The 20,381-nt window shown below is 34.5% G+C and overlaps 1 protein-coding gene across 1 annotated transcript in view; it reads right to left on the bottom strand.

Moving 5' to 3' along the window:
* Window positions 1-11,916: 11,916 nt before the first annotated feature.
* The window catches only part of DTHD1 (death domain containing 1), a 68,130-nt gene continuing 59,665 nt past the window's right edge, over window positions 11,917-20,381 (bottom strand). Inside the window, exons 9-10 of the mRNA XM_051964920.1 lie at window positions 15,982-16,039; window positions 11,917-13,977 (exon numbers count right to left, since the gene is read on the bottom strand). Of these exons, the coding sequence (XP_051820880.1) occupies window positions 13,658-13,977; window positions 15,982-16,039 (378 nt within the window). The 3' untranslated portion in view covers window positions 11,917-13,657. The remainder of the gene's footprint in view (window positions 13,978-15,981; window positions 16,040-20,381) is intronic.

Raw genomic sequence — 20,381 nt, 5'->3', positions numbered from 1 at the left:
GGACATACGGATGACTAGGAACTGACCCGGCAGAATGCCCTGAAACTTGTTTTCATGAAAAAGGCCCTGCCTTAGCTAGTCTGAGTCACTTGCTGTGCAGCCACCCGACTCCAGGGCAGTATGGCGTGGATGCCATTTTGCAAAGTGCTTTAGTGAAACAACAACAAAAAAGGCTGAATTGGTATCTTCCCTAGTGCTCACCCTTCAGAAAATCACCTTCACTATTACCAGTGTCTTTTGACTTAGCAGCATTCAAAGGATGGCTGACCTGTGATTTCTGCATCCCTAACACAGATCATGGAACCTCCTTCTCCGCCTTACCCATCCCTATCCAGTGTGAACCTTTTTGTTCTAGAGTTTGAGGAGGAGTATCCTAGAGTTGTTCAGGGTAAGATCCTCTCCAAGGTCTAAATACTTCATCAATGAAAGAAGAAGAAGAACTTTAGTTGACATAATATTTAACTACAGTTTTTGATTCTTAGCAGAATTACATATATTGGCCATTTTAATATATTAATCTTTAATTTGATAATAAGATTTAAAATTCTGCACAGTGGCTGAATGATAGATCAACATTCACTTCATTTCTAATTTTACAATATGACAGGGAGATCATAAAACAAGTCTTGGAAACTCATTGGTTTCTTACCGCATAGGGTCCCAAACTGTCTAATCAAAAAGTAATTTTTCTGCCCTTGAGGAAATATCTTATTCTAAAATGATTTTTCACTGAAAAGAGTTAATAAAAGAGTGAGAGATCTACTTGGGGAGAAAGGCTTTTCTCCATCAGAGACAGCCCAGTACCATGGAAAGTTTGAAAATAGAGGGTCGGTTCAAATTCTGTCATTTCCTGCTGTATGACTATAGATAAGTCATTTAATCTTAAATAAACGGACTCTAACATTTCTTCCAAGTCTACCTCTGTGATTTTATGACTTTATCTATGCACTAATTTGCACCCTCTCAACAAGTAATGCACCACTCTTTGAAAACCCCCCAAATTCCCCATCAACAAAATTTGTCATTCCTAATACCCAGTGATATAAGATCATTGGAGACAATCTGTCCATATTTTTTCTTTTAAAAAAATTTTTATTAAAGTTTTTCATTTTCAAAACATATGCATGGATAATTTTTTTCAACATTGACCCTCACAAATCCTTGTGTTCCAAATTCCTCTTCTTTCCCTCACCCCATCCCTTAGATTGCCCATATTTTTTCATAAATTCTGACAGAAAACTTGCTTCCCTGGCACATCAGATTAACAATAAGAAAGTGTTATAAAAAGAGAATACTTTTCTCAACATTCCAAAACTTTTCAGGATCTAGATAGTTCCTAATTCAATTCCACAAATATTTGATGCTCAACAATGAAAAAAAGTCTGAAAAAAGCACAAGATTTCTTTTATTGTCATGATTTCCTTTTTCTTCCTTCCCATGCGTGCTGTCTTCTAGTCCCATGCCTTTTTTTTTTTTTTTTTTTTTTTTACTGAGGCAACTGGGATTGAGTGACTTGCCCACTTTGCTATCTAGCTGCCCCTTCCCATGCTATATATATATTCAGTTCTGAATTCTTTCCCTCTGCCCATTGAGAAATAAGCAATATAATAATGCCTATTATCTATGAAGTTATAGATCCACATCAGCCATGTTAGAGAAAAATAATAGAGGAAGTGAGAGAAAATTTGCTTTCCCCTTCAGTGAAAATTCACCACTTCTCTCTCTGGAGGTGGCAAGAAGTTCAGTGTGTTTAAAATAGCATTCACTAACCTACCAGTTTACTCCATTGGCTCATTCCCTCACTCCTCTCTGTCCCACCCTCCCATCCATCTCCACAATACACATAGACCCTTCAATGAACAAGGAAATAAATTAAGGGTTCCTACAAATTAAATTTTTTTCCTAAGAATACATCCTGCAGAGCATTTCAGGCCCTCCAGTATAAACAGGTGCATTGTCTAGTCCTGTTCTAAGGGAATACAAATGGTTCAGAAGCTATTATCTCATGAGTCCAGAAATGATAGAGAATGATAACAAAAAAAGGGCTAGATTGGCTCCTGAACATTTCTTTACTCATCCATTTCCCTTTTATCATTAGCAAACTTTTCCTATATTTCTAACCCTGTACTTAAGGAAATCTGAAATCTATCCTCTAGAACCTATTTGATTACTGAGTTACAACAAGCTATGGTGTTCTATATTAGAGAACATTATATGCTTTTCTTGTTCTACCTAATTATGTGCCGGACTCCCTTTAATGACCTTAATGACTATTAAAATGCAGCACTGGTTGCTGTTTCCTCCCACGCTAATTTCTATGTGTCCTATATTTCATTCCCCAACACACAAAGTTTTTCTATAGCTTCAAGGGGATGTTGAGTTGCTCGTTATCCAAGATATTACTTTTTTTTTTCTATTTGTCCCTTCCAAGCTAACTATCTCCCTTCTTCATTCTCAGAATATCTACTGCTCACCATACCTATCCTAAATATCCTAGTATTGTTAATACTTCCACCGTTTATTTCCCTTCCATGTTTTTCTTCATTAACCTCTTTCCCACCCTTCTCCCTCTTTATTTCTTCTTACTCCTGTTGATAACTTCATGGCTTTTTGGCATTAGGGCAAAAAGAAAATCTAATTGTTGCACAGGCTGCCAGCGATCAAAAAGTGTCAAATCTTCCAATAAAATCATGTTGCTTCTAATCTTTGTCTTGAGCTCTTAGCTGAGTTCATTGTTTCTGGGGGGTCAGGATCGCTGCTCTGCTGTCACAAGTGTTTGGGGAGACTTGAGGTGTAGAATTGTTTCAAGAGCCTACTTTCCAAAAGGCTGGATGCCAAAAGTTTCTGTCTCTATATCATTTCATCAACCTGCCTAAGTTCTTTTGAATGATTATCTGATTCTATCCCTACATATGGCTGTAACCCGTGCTGCCCCCATCGAACGTGAACCTGATGGTAGTTTGCTGAGTAGCCAAGGGGTTACTGATCACAACGGAGGGATAATCCACAGGGCAAGCCAACTGAATATAGCAACTATTGTCTTCATCTCAGAATACCTGGATTTTCAAGAGAGCTTCAGATCTATTCCAGGAAGAAATCACAAAAAGAAGAGCCACCTCGATTGTCTTTGAAATATGTTTCTTGTCTGAGTCCTCTACAATAGACCTTTCTTGTCCTCCCTCTATTTTTGGACTTTATTCATTGCTGAGCACCAAATGTTTGTTGAATTGAATCTGGCACTATCTGACCCCTGAAAAGTTTGGGAATGTTGAGAAAAGCATTTTGTTTTGGTGACACTTTCTTATTGTTAATCTGCTATGCCAATGAAACAAAATTTCCCTCAGGATTTATGAAAAAAAAATATGGGTAGATTGCTTTCTCGGGAATGACAAATTTTGTCAATGGGGAATTTTCTGAGTTCTCAAATTATGGCACATTACTTGTTGAGAGGGTGCAAATTGGTGCATAGATAAGATCATAAAATCACAGAGGTAGATTTGGAAGGAATCCCTCTATTATCTGGATCCTGGTCTGGATTACTCTGATAATTATTTTGAATGTACTTTGCCTTTACTTTCTTGTCTCTATGTGATAAACTCCTCAAAGAGTGAAATTCTTTATAGTCAGAAGCTGTTTTCACCTTTTTTATTTTAGTGCCTAACCTGGACTTAATGAATATTTATTGAATTAAATTGCTTTGTTATTGGAAAAAGTTTAATTGTGAGGCAACTGTAATAATAATAATAAAGGAAGGAATGTTAGAATCACTCTCTACATGAAGATTTTTAGTGTATCAGTGATAAGACTTTTTTTCTGACTAAAACCATATAGACAAATGGATGTCTTGTTTTAAACTTTTAGACTCAGAATTTTTTTTAAAATTATGACCCCTATATTTAATTTAAAGCAATACATTATCTCTTTCTGTTTCTACGTCTCTGTCTGTTCTTCTCTATCACAACTGTTCCACTGTCTCTGTCTTTCTATATCTCTCTATATTTAATTGATTGGCAGTTTTTCCTTGTCTCTGTCTCTCTCATTCTGTCTTTGTCTTTCTCCTTCTCTGTCTCTCTGAATCTCTCTCTGTCTCTGTCTTTGTCTCTATCTCTCTTTGTCTCTTTTCTCTCTTTCTTTTTCTGTCTGTCTCTTTCTCATTGTATTTTTTCTCTTTCTCTCTCTTTCACACACACACACACACGCACACATGCATATGCACACATACACACATCTCTCTCTCTTTCTGTGTCATCTTTCAGAGCATAATTATTGATGTGAATGACTGCTTCCATTTTCCACAGGGTTACAGCTCCACTTCAGAACCATTCTTCAGAGTTCCCAGGATGATGTTTCACAAATATATGTGACAAAAGCACAAAGCTTCATTCATCATTTATACTCGACGTTTCTATTTCTAAATAGTTCATTCCAAAAACACTCCATGATCAACTTCTGCCAATCCACTACTGGTTGCATCCTAGTTTATTAAAACTGCCATCATTAAAAGCAGCTGTGACAATTTTTAAAAGGCCACTGAAAGTTAAATGTTTCTGCATAATGCAACAGTCATCACAGGAAGCTTTCATCTCTTTATTCCATATAAATATAGGCGTTAAGATATCTGAAAAAATTAGCATATTAGAACCCCATGAAAATAAGAATCACTAATTCAGCTTCTCACTAATTCAGCTTTGCCACAGGTCATATCAGCTATTATCCTCTCTTCTCAAATCTAATAACTGAATATGATAAAACTGCATAAGACACAGCCTTTATGACAAGCATTAGTTTTCCCATATCTAGCACCAAAAAAATAATTCCATCTCAGAGTCCTTTCAGTGGAACTGAAGCCTAGTTTTTTTGAGGCAAAGAGGCCATCTTGTGGTGGTATATGAGCATTTGCAAGAACTTCTAAAAGATTTTTTCCAGGTTAAATTCTTTAGTCATTAATTTAACAAACATTTATTAAGTGACTATGTTCACTACATGATAATTAAGGTAATCAGGGTGTAAATGTTCCTAGTGATCTGTAAATATACTAAATTTAAATAAAACCTTGGTAATAAGTTTAAAAATTTAGGCTATAATCTGTTCCTTTTCCTGCCATATGCTATATTTGAGTCTCTGCCTTTTAAAGACTTTTGCTTAATTGAATTCTAGACAAATCATCAAAGAACAAAAAACCTTAGTCTTAAGTGATCAGATGGCTGTAAGGGACATATAAGTATTGCCCTTGTTTGATGGTTGGATATCAGGTTAAATGTGGTCTAAAAGACTACATACAAGCCAGGACAAATCTAAAAGGCCATGTCATTATAAGAGCAAAAAAGTTGGGGCTGCCATGTATCTGCTTTCCAGTTGGAGTAGAGACCAATCTTAGGAAATCATATTATTAAGGGAGAAAAGTCATAAAATCAAAGACTAGAAATAAACACCATGGGATCAAGAATCTCTTCTTAGGACATTACTGACAAGGGGACATCCACCCTTTATTAAAACTCCTCTGTGAGCTACAACTCCAAACTTCAACAATCATCCCTTTCAATTTTTTGGACAAATCTTATTGTTCGAAAGTTGTTTTGTTTTATTTTTTTCCCTTAACATCAAACCTAAATCAGTCTCTAAAAAAAAAAAAAAAATGCTTTTTATTGCCCTTTAAAGGCAAAGTCAACTCCTCTTTCCACACGATAGCTCATCAAATACTTGGAAAGATCTATCTTGCCTCCTCCTCCCACAAAAAATCCCCTGCCAAGGTTTCTGGTTTTTAGATTAAACATCTCCAGTTCCTCTAAATGATTTTCATACAGCTCAGTCTCCCATCTTTATACTCTCCTGGTGATATTTTTCTAAACATACTCTAGTTTTTGAGATTTATAGCATAAGAACAGGGTCTTCTGGGTGTACCCTCATAGGAGGATAAAATGGCTTTGCACGTAATTTAATTACATAGCATGCAATTTTAATTTTAAAGTGTGGTTTAGTAGACAGTATTATGCAATAAATGCCACATCAAGTAAGAACAACTTAGTGTCTTAACAGAAATGTACAGAAAACAAGAGTTCACTTATAAAATGTATACACACGATAACATTACTACATCAACACTGGTTCTGTTAAAAAAAATAGCCAAATCAGGCATGACTAATGAAATATTTTACTCTATTTATAATCCTTATTGCATATTGTACCTTGTTAGGATAGAATAACAGGACCACAGTTTTATTTTTAATTGAATCATCTGATACATCTTTTTAATCATCTGATACATCTTTTTAATCTTAAAATTTGATCAGTTCAGTTTAAAGAAAAGGACAAACTGAACTATAATGAATGTAATGTCTCTGATTCAGTTAAGAATTTATGAAAATTTATATGAAGATAAATGTTGCTGCCAGTTTCACCGAATAAGGCAAACTGAGGAAAAACCAGGAAAAACAGCCTTTGTCTCCTAAGTAGTTCAATTTAGTTTGATTTCTATTGTATCTGCTGATGTGATCTGCTTTATTCCAAGATTAAATCACCGGTATTTTCTTAAAGGCTCTCATCAGCCTAGATTGAACATGATTCAAGAGAAGAAAAAGAAGGGACTAAAAAATGTCTCTAGTCTGATTGTCATGAAAAGTACAGGTAGTCATTATATAGCCCATCAAAGGATGCAACATTTTGCTAGTAAATTTTTTTTCTGGTTTTTTTTTCCCTGTTCTATGATGCAGCAGAAAAAAAGCTCATAGAGATAGAGAATTTATTGAAAAAAGATTCCAAATCTTGCATAGGGTTAACAAGTATTTTATAAACCATCACTGTCAAGATTTGTTGCCTTGATCTATAATTAAAAGATCAAGTTTTATATATATAATTATAATATATTATATATATATATTGACTATATATATTGACAATATATGTATTGACTATAATTAATAGTCAAGTTTTAATGAAGGAAAACTTATTTCCTTCATTATATATTTATTATATATGTTATTAATTATATATAATTAACTGGTATAATTATATGTTTATATATATTTAATATATATTATATTATATATATAATAGTATAATATTATATATAATTAACTGGTGCTTTTTTATGTTTAACAAAAAGGCAGAATCTCATTTGTCAGAAGCCTTATTCAAGGATCACAATAAAAAACAAAAGGTTTTGTGAGAAATTTTGAGAAAGATTTATTTCTAAATCATGTCAACATGCTCCCATAATGGCAAAGTATGTGCAGCAATCTCCTTAAAACTCCCCTTCTCCATATCAAAAATGATATCATTATGGCCTTTCTTGTGCAACCTAAGATTATATCTTTATTAAATGGGAAAGAAAAAGTTTCAATAATTGTCTATAACAATGATGATCATGGAAACCATAATGTCCATTGAGGTATGACACTTTGACAATGACCAGCTGAGTATTTTGTATTTGTCCGAGACTCCTGCTCAGGCTATTGTCATTCCTAAAATCCCTGTAGATCACTTATAACGGTGGGTTTTGAGGGCATGTCTGCTTTGTTGAATGTAGGAGTTCAAGTAAAATGTAAGGAAACAATAAAATACTCTATGATTGAACTTGACCCAGGTGGATATTTGCACTTCAAGCAGACAAAGCAAAGCTTTGATTTTTTTTTTTTGTTTGCTTTATTCAAACTTTTTATATCCTCCCAGAAGAGAGCTTCACAGAACCTGCAGGAAGTAAGGGAGAAAAGTTCACCAGAAGTAAGATGCCATTGGAAGACTGATACAAACACAGTATAGACATGCAGTTGTAAAGTGGTGATTGCTAGCCCAAAAGAAGACTTTATCATTCTATAAGTATATAAGAGATTACCACAATTTCTTGCTGATACTAAAAAGTCAGAGATTTAAACCAAATTCATTCATATTTCTTGCTCCACTTCAAGTGATACCTCCCATTCCCCAGATGGTAGTAAAAGAAAGACCCTTCAAGCTGCAAATCTCAACTTGCTTCAATAGCATGGATGAAGTAGTTTGTATAATTTGACTATGACAGGACGTGGATACTTGGGATGATAGTGTGAAAATATGTAGAAATATAGTTAATAAAGAAAAAATACACACTTATTATATATTTGAATATAATTATTACAATGAAACAGGAAAATATAATTTTATTTTACCTCCCTCTAGATTCAATGGTGATCACTCTTGACCATGCATTTTAAAAAAAGAGATTTGTAAGAGTATGATCACAATGGGAAAATTGCTGGGCTTAAACATTTCAAGGATGCTATGGGAATCATATTTAACAACAAATTTAAAGTGCCCTTGCATGAACTGGAGATTGAAGTTCAGTTGCATTGAAATTATGATTGATAGATCTATCTATCTATTTATTCATGAACATCACAAAAGAGTTGCTCAGTTTATTAAGGGAATTAGATCAGATATTCATTTTCCAAAACTTTTATGAAATATGTTCATTACTTTCTAATCTTACCTCCTACAAGTTGTTCATGTGAAAAAGGTTTTTTTCCAAAAGTAATTTGTGTAAAAAGCAAAGTAAAATGTCTCAACAATTCCTTGACTCACCCATTATTTTGTACCTTGCACAAGAATTGGCTTTCTCATTTAATTATAATTATGTGGCTGATTGATTTAAATCAAAACAATATTTCATCTGGAATAGAAAGAAAAGTAACCCTTAATTCTTTTTTTGTTAACTTGGATTGGCATATTGTCATATGAAAGTTAAATTTCATATTAAAGTTAAATAAAAATTCACAGCAGTTTTATGTGGTTATCACTAGAGTGTCAGGCATATTTTGTATCTCCCAAACTTTTCTTAAATTTAAATTTGTCATTTTTCAATGAAGTTTGATTTTAATTCATTTAGAAACATAAATAAAATAACATCCCTTAGGACTGAATATTCCATAAGTGTTTGTTTGTTTGTTTTTTTTTTTTTTAGAATAATAGTGATTGCCAAAGTCCATACTCTCCTATTCATGCCTTTTTCCATATCTTTTCTGAGTTTAACATAGGACTCTAGTTGTTGCCTGACAAGAGCATAATATAGCAGGACAATTACTTTCCATGTTAGAAGAAAACTCATATGATGGAAAGAATGTTGGACTCGAAAACATGAAGGATCTGAGTTCAGTTTTTTACTGATTCTTAGTAGTTGTATAGCGTGGAAAAGTCACTTAACATTTATCTGACTCAATTTTTCCATCTTTAAAATAGAGATAATACCTGTAGTATTCAACTAATAAGGTTTCAGTAAAGTTGAATAATAATTATTATTATAAAGTTGAATAAAGTATTTAAAACACTGTGCAAATCTTATGATACAATAATAATGTTAACTCTCATTATGGTTAGCCACTCTGCCTCTCTTCTTAGACCCTATTATTGTATCGGTCTGGTTTTTTTGTTTTGTTTGTTTTTTTTTGCCCTTCCCTTTGTTTGATTGGTGTTTTATATGGAGCTTAAAGACCATTAAAAAGCCCAGGTCTTTTTTACAATCTGTTTTACAATCTGTCATCTGGCCATACTTCCATTTTAGATTTGTGGAATTTATTTTTTTTTAACTCAAGTTAAAACTTGATATTCATGTCCACTAAATCTTATTGTTTTGTACCTGACAATTTTATTGGATGTGAACTCTCCTTTAATGTTTTAGCCATCTCTCCTAGCTTCATGACATCTTAAATTTCACAAGAATATGTTTTAACCTTTCAAGGCTTTATTCAAGTTATCGCTAAAAATGTTGATCTGCATAGAGTCACAAACATATTCCCAGGTAGTTCCACTAGAGACGGCCTTCTAAGTTTACATCTGTTCATTTATATTTGTAAATCTCCTGAAATGTATCTGTCTCTCTCTTTATCTTCATAGAATACTTTATCAAATAAGTACAATACATATATGTATATACATATATTTTCACATACATAGACATATTTACATATACACACATAAATTCTATACAGATGATTTCCCCAAGACATTAATCTGGAACCTTATCCTAATGGGAATAAGGTCATCCTAGCATATACCATTCTTGAATAAGCCATGAAGATGTTTATTATGACTAGATAGCTGCTTATTACTAAACTTTTATCTACCCATTCCAGATTTGTAATCTGTTTCTTATTTAGTCCTTCCTTCTGTTCTAGTGGTCTATAGTAAACTCTGACTATAGGGTCATTTCTGTTTTTGTTTCCATTCATTCGATTTATATGCTTCCCATCATGTTTTTCCCTTGAGTTCCTGTATTGCCTCTTTTATGAATTTCCTGTTCAAAAAGTGTATTTCACTATTTCTTAATTATTGTGTTCCATTAGAATAAGATGTGCCATTTCAGGTCATTATTCTGGTCATTAATCATTCAGTTCTGATCCCTTAAATCCAGACGATACCTTTGATCTGCAATTCACACCATTTACTTGTACTTGACTATAGATAAGACTTCTACCCCATTGGTTTTCGTGTTCATTTTCTTCTTGAATTATGATCTCCCTTAAATTACCAATCCTCTCAACTCATCCTATGGGGTATCTACTCTTCTCCATAGTAGCTGACTTGGCAGATTTATGTGAGCAATCTTTTTCTTCCCCTTCCCTTTCCAACTTAAAACCTTCTTAATTAATTTAGTTCTCTCTACTCCTAGAACTCATACATTGAAAGTACCTCCTGCCCCTTTGATTCCTCCCTGTGATTGGGTGGCTACTCCCAGAATCCCTTTGTTCTTCCCTGGGGTCTCTATCATATCCCTATACCAGATATCTTTATTCCCTCCCACCTCCTTTTCTACTTCCTTTTTGATGTTTCCTTCTCTAATCTAATCCTTCAGATTAGGGACAATTTTTCTCTCTGCTTGTATTTGCATTCTCACCTACAGTGCCTGAATCATAAGAAATGCTTCTCAAAACTGCCTGAATCACCTCCCTGATACCTCTTCCAGAAGGAAGGACAAACAACAACATTATATGTTTCCATAACGATCACCAGAAATAGGTAGTTGTCAAGACTAAACAAGACTTGAGACACTCTCCATAATATCCAGGAAAACAACAAATTTTGTTGTTATTGTTATTGTTGATGTCAACTAGACTTGAAGCCATATCAATATCCTACAATGTGATCCCAATGCCACTACTTATCTCTGAGAATGGCTAGATGCCCTTTCACCAACTTATAGTTACACAGTAACACTTACAAATCCTGATCTTCCTTCCTTGGACCACCAAAAGATGCTTCTCAAAGAGATTAGCCACAAATTTACTTTCCACTGGAAGACATCATACTTATGACTTAACTACAAATGTTAAATGGTCTGGGTTCTTCTCTTCCTTAGCTGGATCACATTATTCTACCCTCTTACCTTCACCTGTCTTTGAGATAAATTTTAAGTGTGTAGTCATGCAAAACAGAGCTCTGTGTTCTTCTGCATCATTTCTGCGGTTACATTTTGTATGTAACAATCGTGCCTCTTCAATTTGTTCCTTTCGTTAACATAAGTACTATTGAGAAACATTTTATCTGGTATCATTTGTTTCCATGGGATACATCACTCTTAGGATATTTATGGTTTCCTAGAACTATTGATTTTCTTCTTGGAGCTGTATTTAAATCATTTGTCTTTTTTTTTTTTTTTTTGAATTGTGATTTCATTAGTATCATAAAATTCCTTCACCAATCCAAAACGGTATCTGGTCGCTGAACAACTTATTATCATAGAAGCAACAATTTTAACTAGCAACATACCTAAAAATGATTATTTCCTCTTTTTTTCCAGAAAAAACATGAAAAATCACTAGAACATTTCTAGTTCTTTAAATCTAAAAAAAAAAAAAAAAAAAAAAAAAAAAAAAAAAAAAAAAAAAAAAAAGCTCAATCAGAAAATGGTCCTTTAATGTAGTCATATATACAACAAAAGGAACACACATGTTTAGAAATTAAATGTTTATTTGTTATCATTTATTTACTCAACAAACATTTATACAGAATATCCATGGGTATAGAGTTAATTACAAAGTTTTTAAAAGATAAGATCTCTTTGCTTTCAGAAAATGTCACTAAAGTAGACTAGTGGGACTCAGGGAATGTCTAAATTAGAAATTATTTTAAAGAAACTGCAAATATGTACTTTTTTCCCCCTGAGGCAGTTGGGGTTAAGTGACTTGCCCAGGTTCACAGCTAGAAAGTGTTAAATGTCTGAGGTCAGATTTGAACTCAGGTCTTCCTGACTTCAGGGATGATGCTCTATCCATTGAACCACCTAGCTGCCCCCAAATATGTACTTTTTAAATGCATTTAGAACTTGAAGATTAGATGATGCATTGTATAGAACACTGAGCCTAAAGTCAGGAAAACTTGAGTTCAAATAAAATAGTAATTTTGTGGTTCTGACAAGTTATGTCACTTCTATTTGCCTCAGTTTCTTCAGGGATAAAATGGAGATAGCAATAATACCTTTTTCCCAGTGTTGTTAAATGGATCAAATGAGAAAATATTCATTAAAAAAATTCATAAAAAATATAGTGTTTGGTACTTTGTAAATTATGTAAGTGCTTATTCCCTTCCCTAGAACAAAATATTTCAAAGTAGTTTTTCTATGAAGAAAGTAATGGACTTCCTTTAATGAAGAGATAAGATTTATTGTCCTTAATGACATATATTTAGGAATAATATAGCATCCTATGATTTTATTGATACAAGGAACTCCCAAATAAGTAAATTGTCTCTACCAATGTAAATCGACATCTCTACAATTTATAATCTTAAGAGAACTTAAGAGAAATCTCTAAAAAGTTTAGTGTCACTTGCCTAGGGTCACACAACCAGTATATACCAGATCTTCCTGGTTCTGAGAGCAGCTCTATCCACTATCCCATGCTTATCTCATGAATACTACATAAGGAATAATAAGTCATGAGTGCAAATGATGTGTCCAAATACTTTAGAGGCTGGTTTTCTTAAATGGCTTAAAAGGCTCTTAGAATCTTTCGGATGTCATTCATTTTGTTAGCAAGCCTACTTTACATAGATAATGAAAAAGTGAGCTTGAGATCAGCCTAACTCTAATTGAATATAAACTTTAAATGTCTAGATTTATACATATATTTATAAATATCAAAAATGGGTTTATTTCCTGTGTTTATAACAAATTGGATTGGGGGTCACTTCTTATTCTTTAAATATTGGTATCAAGAACATATAAGCTAGAGGATATAATATGTATAATTCCTAGCTGTGTCTATGGGACATCTTATGGAAGTTGGGGTGGATTTGGATCTCAGGGCTGACCAATTTCATTCCATGTGACGGGACTAAACAATGAGTCATATGTCAATGTGACATTTACATTTCAGTACTTGGGAAACAACAAAGATTATCAAAATATAAGTGGGGAGCACTGGCTAAAGCTGTTAAGCTGGGCTTACCAGAGGGAATTAAGTTTACTGAAAATGAACTGCTGAACCATGAAGACATGCTCCAATCTATGAATTTCCTTTTATTGTTAATTAGCCCTTCTGTTTGTCATAATTGATTTTAATAGCCCATCTATCAAATAAATTAACTCCGGACTATATCACATGGAAGCTGGTAATATAATTCTGACAGAAAGTCTCTCCAAGATTTACATGAACATTTTTCCCTAAGGGAAAAGAAATAGAAAAGCAAGGTTTTATGGCTCTGTATCTGACCCCAATTGAAACTCTGAGAATACCTTATTCTCCCACTTATATTTGAGCTCTTCTGAAAGATCGCTCCTGCCTATCTTTCGAAGATGACGAGATAGAAGTCGTTGTTTATCCATGGATGTTGGGAGAGTTTTCTTCCAGAAGGAAAGAAATTCATAGATCTGCTCAGTTACATTATCAGGATACTTCAGTTTGACAAGCTGGATGGTGCTCCGCCGCAGAGGAAGGGATGCAGCAAGGGATGCTGCGTTTTCTTCAGACAGTTCCTCAGCCAGCCAGTACAGCAAGTTCTCCCAAAGGGCTTCTGTGAGACCGACATTTAACACTCATTATGGTTATCAGAGATCACACTGATACCTATTCCTAAGTGATGTGTTTATCTGATTTTCCATGTCTCTTCAATGAAAATGCAGGCTCCGGCTTCAGAGCCTGGGGAGGATTTAATGCAACCCAGAAGACAGCGGCCTGTAATATTTCAGTAACTGCTCCAGAATGCCTGATTCACTGTAACTGCCACGTTTCATCTGTTACTGGTAGCAAATATTAAGGGAGCTTCTAAGCTTTAAAAAAAAAAAAATCCTCTGCCCACGACGAATTTTACTTATGTACTAGCCATACCATAATGCCCAGGGAGCAAATTTTCTCCCAACCTGATGTTAAAGGAAAAAGGGATTGCAGGTTTAACAGCAAAACTGAGGACCAGGGACTGAGCTGAAATGATTGGGTTTTATCTTTTGATATTGATTCAGTATTAGCCCTCAGAGAAATTCTGCTTCCTCTTAGTACCATATACATATACATATATATATAAATGTATATATGACAGTATACATATATGTCATATGTATGAGGAACAATTAATCCATTGAGGATACATTAAAACCTGAGTTTTTATATAGAAAAATGCTTATCTATCTGTTTATGATTTGACTTGAAATCATTTATATCTAATTATATATGATGTTTGGAGGGACAAATTGTTGAAATGTATCCACTTCTGGACATGGGATCAAGAAGATATATTTCTGGGATTGGAAACCTATAAAAATCTGGGTTCTAAACTCCCTCTTCAATTTGCTGTGTGATACTGAGTGACAAGTCACATGATTATATATGTCTCACAATTTGTTTTAATGAGGGAGGGTCCAGACTAATAATTTTCCAGATTGACAAAGCCATCAGTACTATAGATAGACTCTATGGCCTCTGTACCACTGTTTTAGGTATCTCCCTTTTTTAAAACAGCTGCTGAGAACTTCATCTTCTAAGAAAATCAGAAATATATAAATGGCAATAAAGAGGCAACATTATACAGTGATGGTGAGCTAGCCATGGGCTAGCATAGCAAGACCAGGATTCATCTTGCCTTTGATGTACACTAACTCTTTGACAATGGCCAAGTTACTTAATCTCTCAGTGCCCTGGGGAAAGTTTTTAAGAATGAATCAATCACCAAGCTGCATGAACAGTAAATTTCTATACAAGGACTCACCTGGTCAATGAAGCCACATGTTCAAACTGAATAAATATTACCCATTATTACTGGGAGAGGCAGGAGTCGTGCTTATGTAACCTGCCACACAAGATTTATAGTTCTTAGGACCAGGAGCGTGCTATAATATAACAATCCCATGAAAATAAAAATATCTATTTTGTCTGAGGTCATTGGAGGATGGGATGTGGGAATTCTGAAGAATGAGTTATTATTATTATTATTTTTGCTGACAAAATAGCTTTCATTCAGAGATGGAGTAGAAAAATATTCCTCGTTCCACTCTTATGTCCACAATTATTATATTGCTTCAGGCATAGCTATGACTGAATAGTAAATAAATGCATAGTGTTATCTCCCACTGAAACATATGCATTTTAAAGTTATTGACCTCATATATCTTGGATAGTTATTGTACTCTAATGTTTAAAAGCTACCAGTCAGCACTCAAGAATAAACTGCAATTTGTTTACTAGAATCAGCAATCATTATTTCTACAAGTTAGTTAGCCAGTGTATGCAACCCTCAACATTTCTGGTAGTTTTTAATACCACTTTAATTTCAGCTGCATAGAACTATCACTAGGGGAATATTTTAAAAATGTTATTCCATATTCCATTTGCACATGTGTTTCCTAAAGGACAAAGCATTTATTATGCTGATGAATCAACATTAGTCTTACGACACCCTTGAGTGGAAAGCAATTTTTATAATTGACTCCTTTACATTTGTAATTGCAAAACTACTTTTCTATTAATTTTTTTCATATGAAAATGTTGGGAGGATGAAATACAACCTGGAAAAATAATTACCTACCTGAAGGATCCGTAGACATTCGTTTAGTGCTCTGTGGATGGTTGATTAGTTTTTCATGCTATTGGATGAAAAGGAGGCAGAGATATAGGAGAAATAAATCATTAATTGGTGGGCAAAATCTGTTCAAACAAACCTAACCCCTATTTGGAAATAAAGGTCCTATGCATGGTGTGCAAAATCAGTTTGGGCAATGGAGTCTGGATACATTCAGCAATTGTTTTTTCCCAACACTGGATGCTGATCCAAATCTTTCAGCAAATTCAGTTCAAAGAATACACATTAATATCATTTTTATAACCCATAAAAATCATTGTGCAGCACTCACAGTGACTGAACAAATGCTTTCCAAGTAAGATTGATATCTTTTAAGATGAATCTCTTACGTCTAAAATAATAGCTTATGTAATGGTTAGTGCTTTGCAGTTACAAAATACTTTCACATACATTATCTCATCTGAGCTACTTGTCAAGCCCGTAAAGTGGGCACTGTAAATGTTTATTAACCCCGCTTTGCAGATAAGGAAAAAAAAGAGATTGTGTCTAGCCCAAAGTCATACAACTATTTAATAAATGATGAATCTGTAATAGGGAATTCAAGAACAATATCCTTGGTATTTTGGGAATGGAGCCAGGATGGAGCAGAGAAAGCACTAATTGAGCTCTCCTAAGACTCCCCCCAAAACAACTAAAAAGTGCCTCACATTGAATTCTGAACTGGCAGAGCCAACAAAAGCAAAATAAGATACTCTTCCAACCTAAGATAATGTAAGAAATTGGAAAGAGAAGAAGAGATCTGTGACACAGAGGAAGCGGATGATCTGGAGCCCATGTGGGTGAAACACTAGTAGTGGGATTAGGTGGAAGCAACAGAAGCAACCACCGAGTTGGGAGCTCTCATGCTAGAACTGAAAAAGGGATCAGAGATTACAGGGGAACCTCGTGCTAGCCTTGGGCAGTGGAGATGCTGTTTGGCAACTCTATTGCCCAAACCCACTTCTGGGTCATAGCTCAAGAGCAGGAAGGAGCACTTTTGGTCATTTGGTAATATTATAAGGATGATTAACTGTGAAAAGATTTAACTATTCTGATCAAGACAATGACCCTGGACAATTCCAAAGGACCCATGATGAAAAATGCTATCTACCTGTGGAGAGAGAATTAATGAACTCTGAATTCAGATTGCAATATATTTTTTAACTTTTTATTTTTATTGTTTTTGTCTTTTCTGTTGTAACATGATTAATATGGAAATATGTTTTGCATGATTTCACATGTGTAATATCAAATTACTTGCATTTTCAAGGAGGGAGTGAGGTAAGGAGGGAATTTGAACCTCGAAATTTTTTTAAGTATTTAAAAATTAATGTTTTTATAATAAATAATTGAAATAACATAATTAAGAAATATTTAAATAAAAATTTAAAATAATACTCTTCCATAATAGCAAGCTTATTTAAGATTAATAGCATACTAATTCTGGGACAAATATCAGCAACTTCAGAGAGCTCCATAATATATATAATTATCCCTTTTCAAAAGTATCTAAAAATGTTGATTGTGGTAAACTTTTTGTTTAATACTAGTGATGTGGAAGAAAGAGAACCAGACTCAGATCTACTCTTTAGACCTTGCTATATCACTGATTTACTATGTGACCTTGATTGGCCAACTTAATTGATTAGCAAGCATTTTCCTATGTGTCAAGCACTGTGCTGTGGATTGGGAATATAAACAGTTTATGCCTTTAAGGGAGCTTATAGCCATTAACTGGGGAAGACTATGCACATATGTGTAGCCAGGAGCAAGCTGGCTCATTTTCAGTATAATCATTTACACCTTAAAAGGCACATATGAAATCCAGCTCTGCTTCATAGTCACGGCTCAGATCAGCTCAATGTTCATCTTCAAGACTTGTCCAACTCATCCCTATTAGTGCACTGGGTAAATGGGCTCCTATTGAACTTCAAGTCATAGTTTGGAAAATAGCCATTCTTCATCCATTTGTTTTCTTCAGTAATAATTTAGACTAATTTATTTTGAGTGGCCATGAATTTCATTAAGGAGGCTCTGGAGTATTTTACCATTACCATTCTTGGTACTTGAAGATATTGATAATCAGAGAATTGCTGAACAAAGTTACCACTGGATATACCTAACAAAGAAGTGTCATGGTGTGCTGGAAAGCATGCTGAGCTCGGAATCACAGGACTTAAGTCCAAACTCTTGCCTTATACTGAAGCTCACTAACCCTGCAATCTTGGACAAGTGACCCTCTCTGGGCTTCATTTTTTCCATCTGTTAAGTGAGAGGATTGGAACAGATGGCCTTTAAGGTCTTTCAACAAACTATGTAATAGAGACATTCTGCTGGTTACGAGTTGGAATTTTATCTGAGCCTAATGTCTCCATGGAATTCGCCTTCGGAAATAAGATTTTAGAGCAGTACACTATTCTAGCCTGTAATATTCTTTTAAAAATAATCAGCAGATGAGAAAATATAAACTCAGTATTCTCTGCTTATTTTAATCAGTTATATAAGCATGATTGGTCTACTGTAGAAAATAATTTCTGTAATCCTGGTCTTTTTCATATTTTTTTATAAAGGAAGTTATTGATTTATTTATGGACAGATAGATGGAGCCATGGATAAAATTCTATCTGAAGTCAGAAATACTCATGTACCTGAGTTCAAATCTGGCCTCCAACACTTACTATCTGTGTGACCCTGGGCAAGTTACTCAATCTTTTTTGCCTCAGTTTTCTCATCTGTAAAATGAACTGGAGAAGAAAAACCACTGTAGTAACTCAATCAAGAGAACTTTAAGTGTGGTCACCAGGAGTCAGAAGTGACTGAAAATTAATGAATAAAAAATTAATATATTTATAAATCATTATTGTGATGATTTTATAGAAATGAGACCTATCGATTATTAGTACAAAGGAACAATGAGGATATTCTCTGGCTGAATATAGCACAGAAAACTATGATCTTTGTTTCTGACAAATATAAATAACAAACATAAAAATATGGGCCAGGTAAGTAGAACACATTGACCTTACCTTTGCTCAAATATATTTGCCAGCTAATTTGGAGAGGATCTTGAAATTTCTAGCCTAAATCAGCTAGTTCTTTGGACCAAAGCACTACAATTTCCGACACAACATAAAGGTTTAAAAAAAACATTTATTGTTGCTGCTGTTGCACAGTCATGTCGCCATTTGGGGTTTTCTTGGCAAGGATATTGAAGTTTTATCATTACCTCCTCCAGCTCATTTTAAATATAAAAAATTGAGGCAAACAGTGCCCAGGGTCCATAGCTACTAAGTGTCTGGGGTAAGATTTGAATTCAGAACTTCCTGATTTCAAGCCTGGCTTTCTATCCATTGCACCATGACCTCCAAAAAAGGCCTTAGCAGTCAGGAAATTTTTTTCAAGTTTCACTAGCTAGATTTGTGGGTGATTAATTCTTTAAAAATGGTGTTCTACTGGAAAATGAATGGATGCCCATCAATTGGAGAATGGCTGGGTAAATTGTGGTATATGAATGTTATGGAATATTATTGCTCTGTAAGGAATAACCAGCAGGATGAATACAGAGAGGCTTGGAGAGACCTACATGGACTGATGCTGAGTGAAATGAGCAGAGCCAGGAGATCATTATACACTTCAACAACGATATTGTATGAGGATGTATTCTGATGAAAGTGGATTTCTATGACAAAGAGACCTGAGTTTCAATGGATAAATGATGAACAGAAGCAGCTACACCCAGAGAAGGAACACTGGGAAATGAATGTGAACTATTTGCATTTTTGATTTTCTTCCCGAGTTATTTTTACTTTCTGAATCCAATTCTCCCTGTGCAGCGGGAGAACTGTTCGGTTCTGCAAATATGTATTATATCTAGGATATACTGCAACATACTTAACATATATAGGACTGCTTGCCATCTTGGGGGGGGGGGGTGGAGGGAGGGAGGGGAAAAAACAAAACATAAACGAGTGCAAGGGATAATGTTGTAAAAAAAAATTATCCTGGCATGGATTCTGTCAATACAAAGTTATTATTAAATAAAATAAAATTTAAATTAAAAAAAATGGTGTTCTAGCCACTATCCCCTAGCCGCATGAAGCTTGCGTGAGGCCTGAAGATACTCCAAGATGATGCTGGTCAGACCATGGAGCCAGTGACCAATAGTCAGCAGAAAATAGACCCCCAGCTGCACCATAGAGCTTGTAGAATAGCAAATACTGGAAATCACTGCAAAACCTGCAAAACAATGAGGATGTCACATCCAGAAGGAACAGCACGATGATGTCAATGCTCCAGTCTCCTTAATCCCATAGTCAGTGGAGGCCAAAGGGAATCACTATTGGTGGGGGGAAATAATTTTCTCCCAA

This window comes from Antechinus flavipes, chromosome 6 (assembly GCF_016432865.1).
Source record: "Antechinus flavipes isolate AdamAnt ecotype Samford, QLD, Australia chromosome 6, AdamAnt_v2, whole genome shotgun sequence".
NCBI lineage: Eukaryota > Metazoa > Chordata > Mammalia > Dasyuromorphia > Dasyuridae > Antechinus > Antechinus flavipes.
The sequence above is the reverse complement of the archived record's forward strand: the minus strand, read 5'-3'. Positions and strand labels throughout refer to the sequence as shown.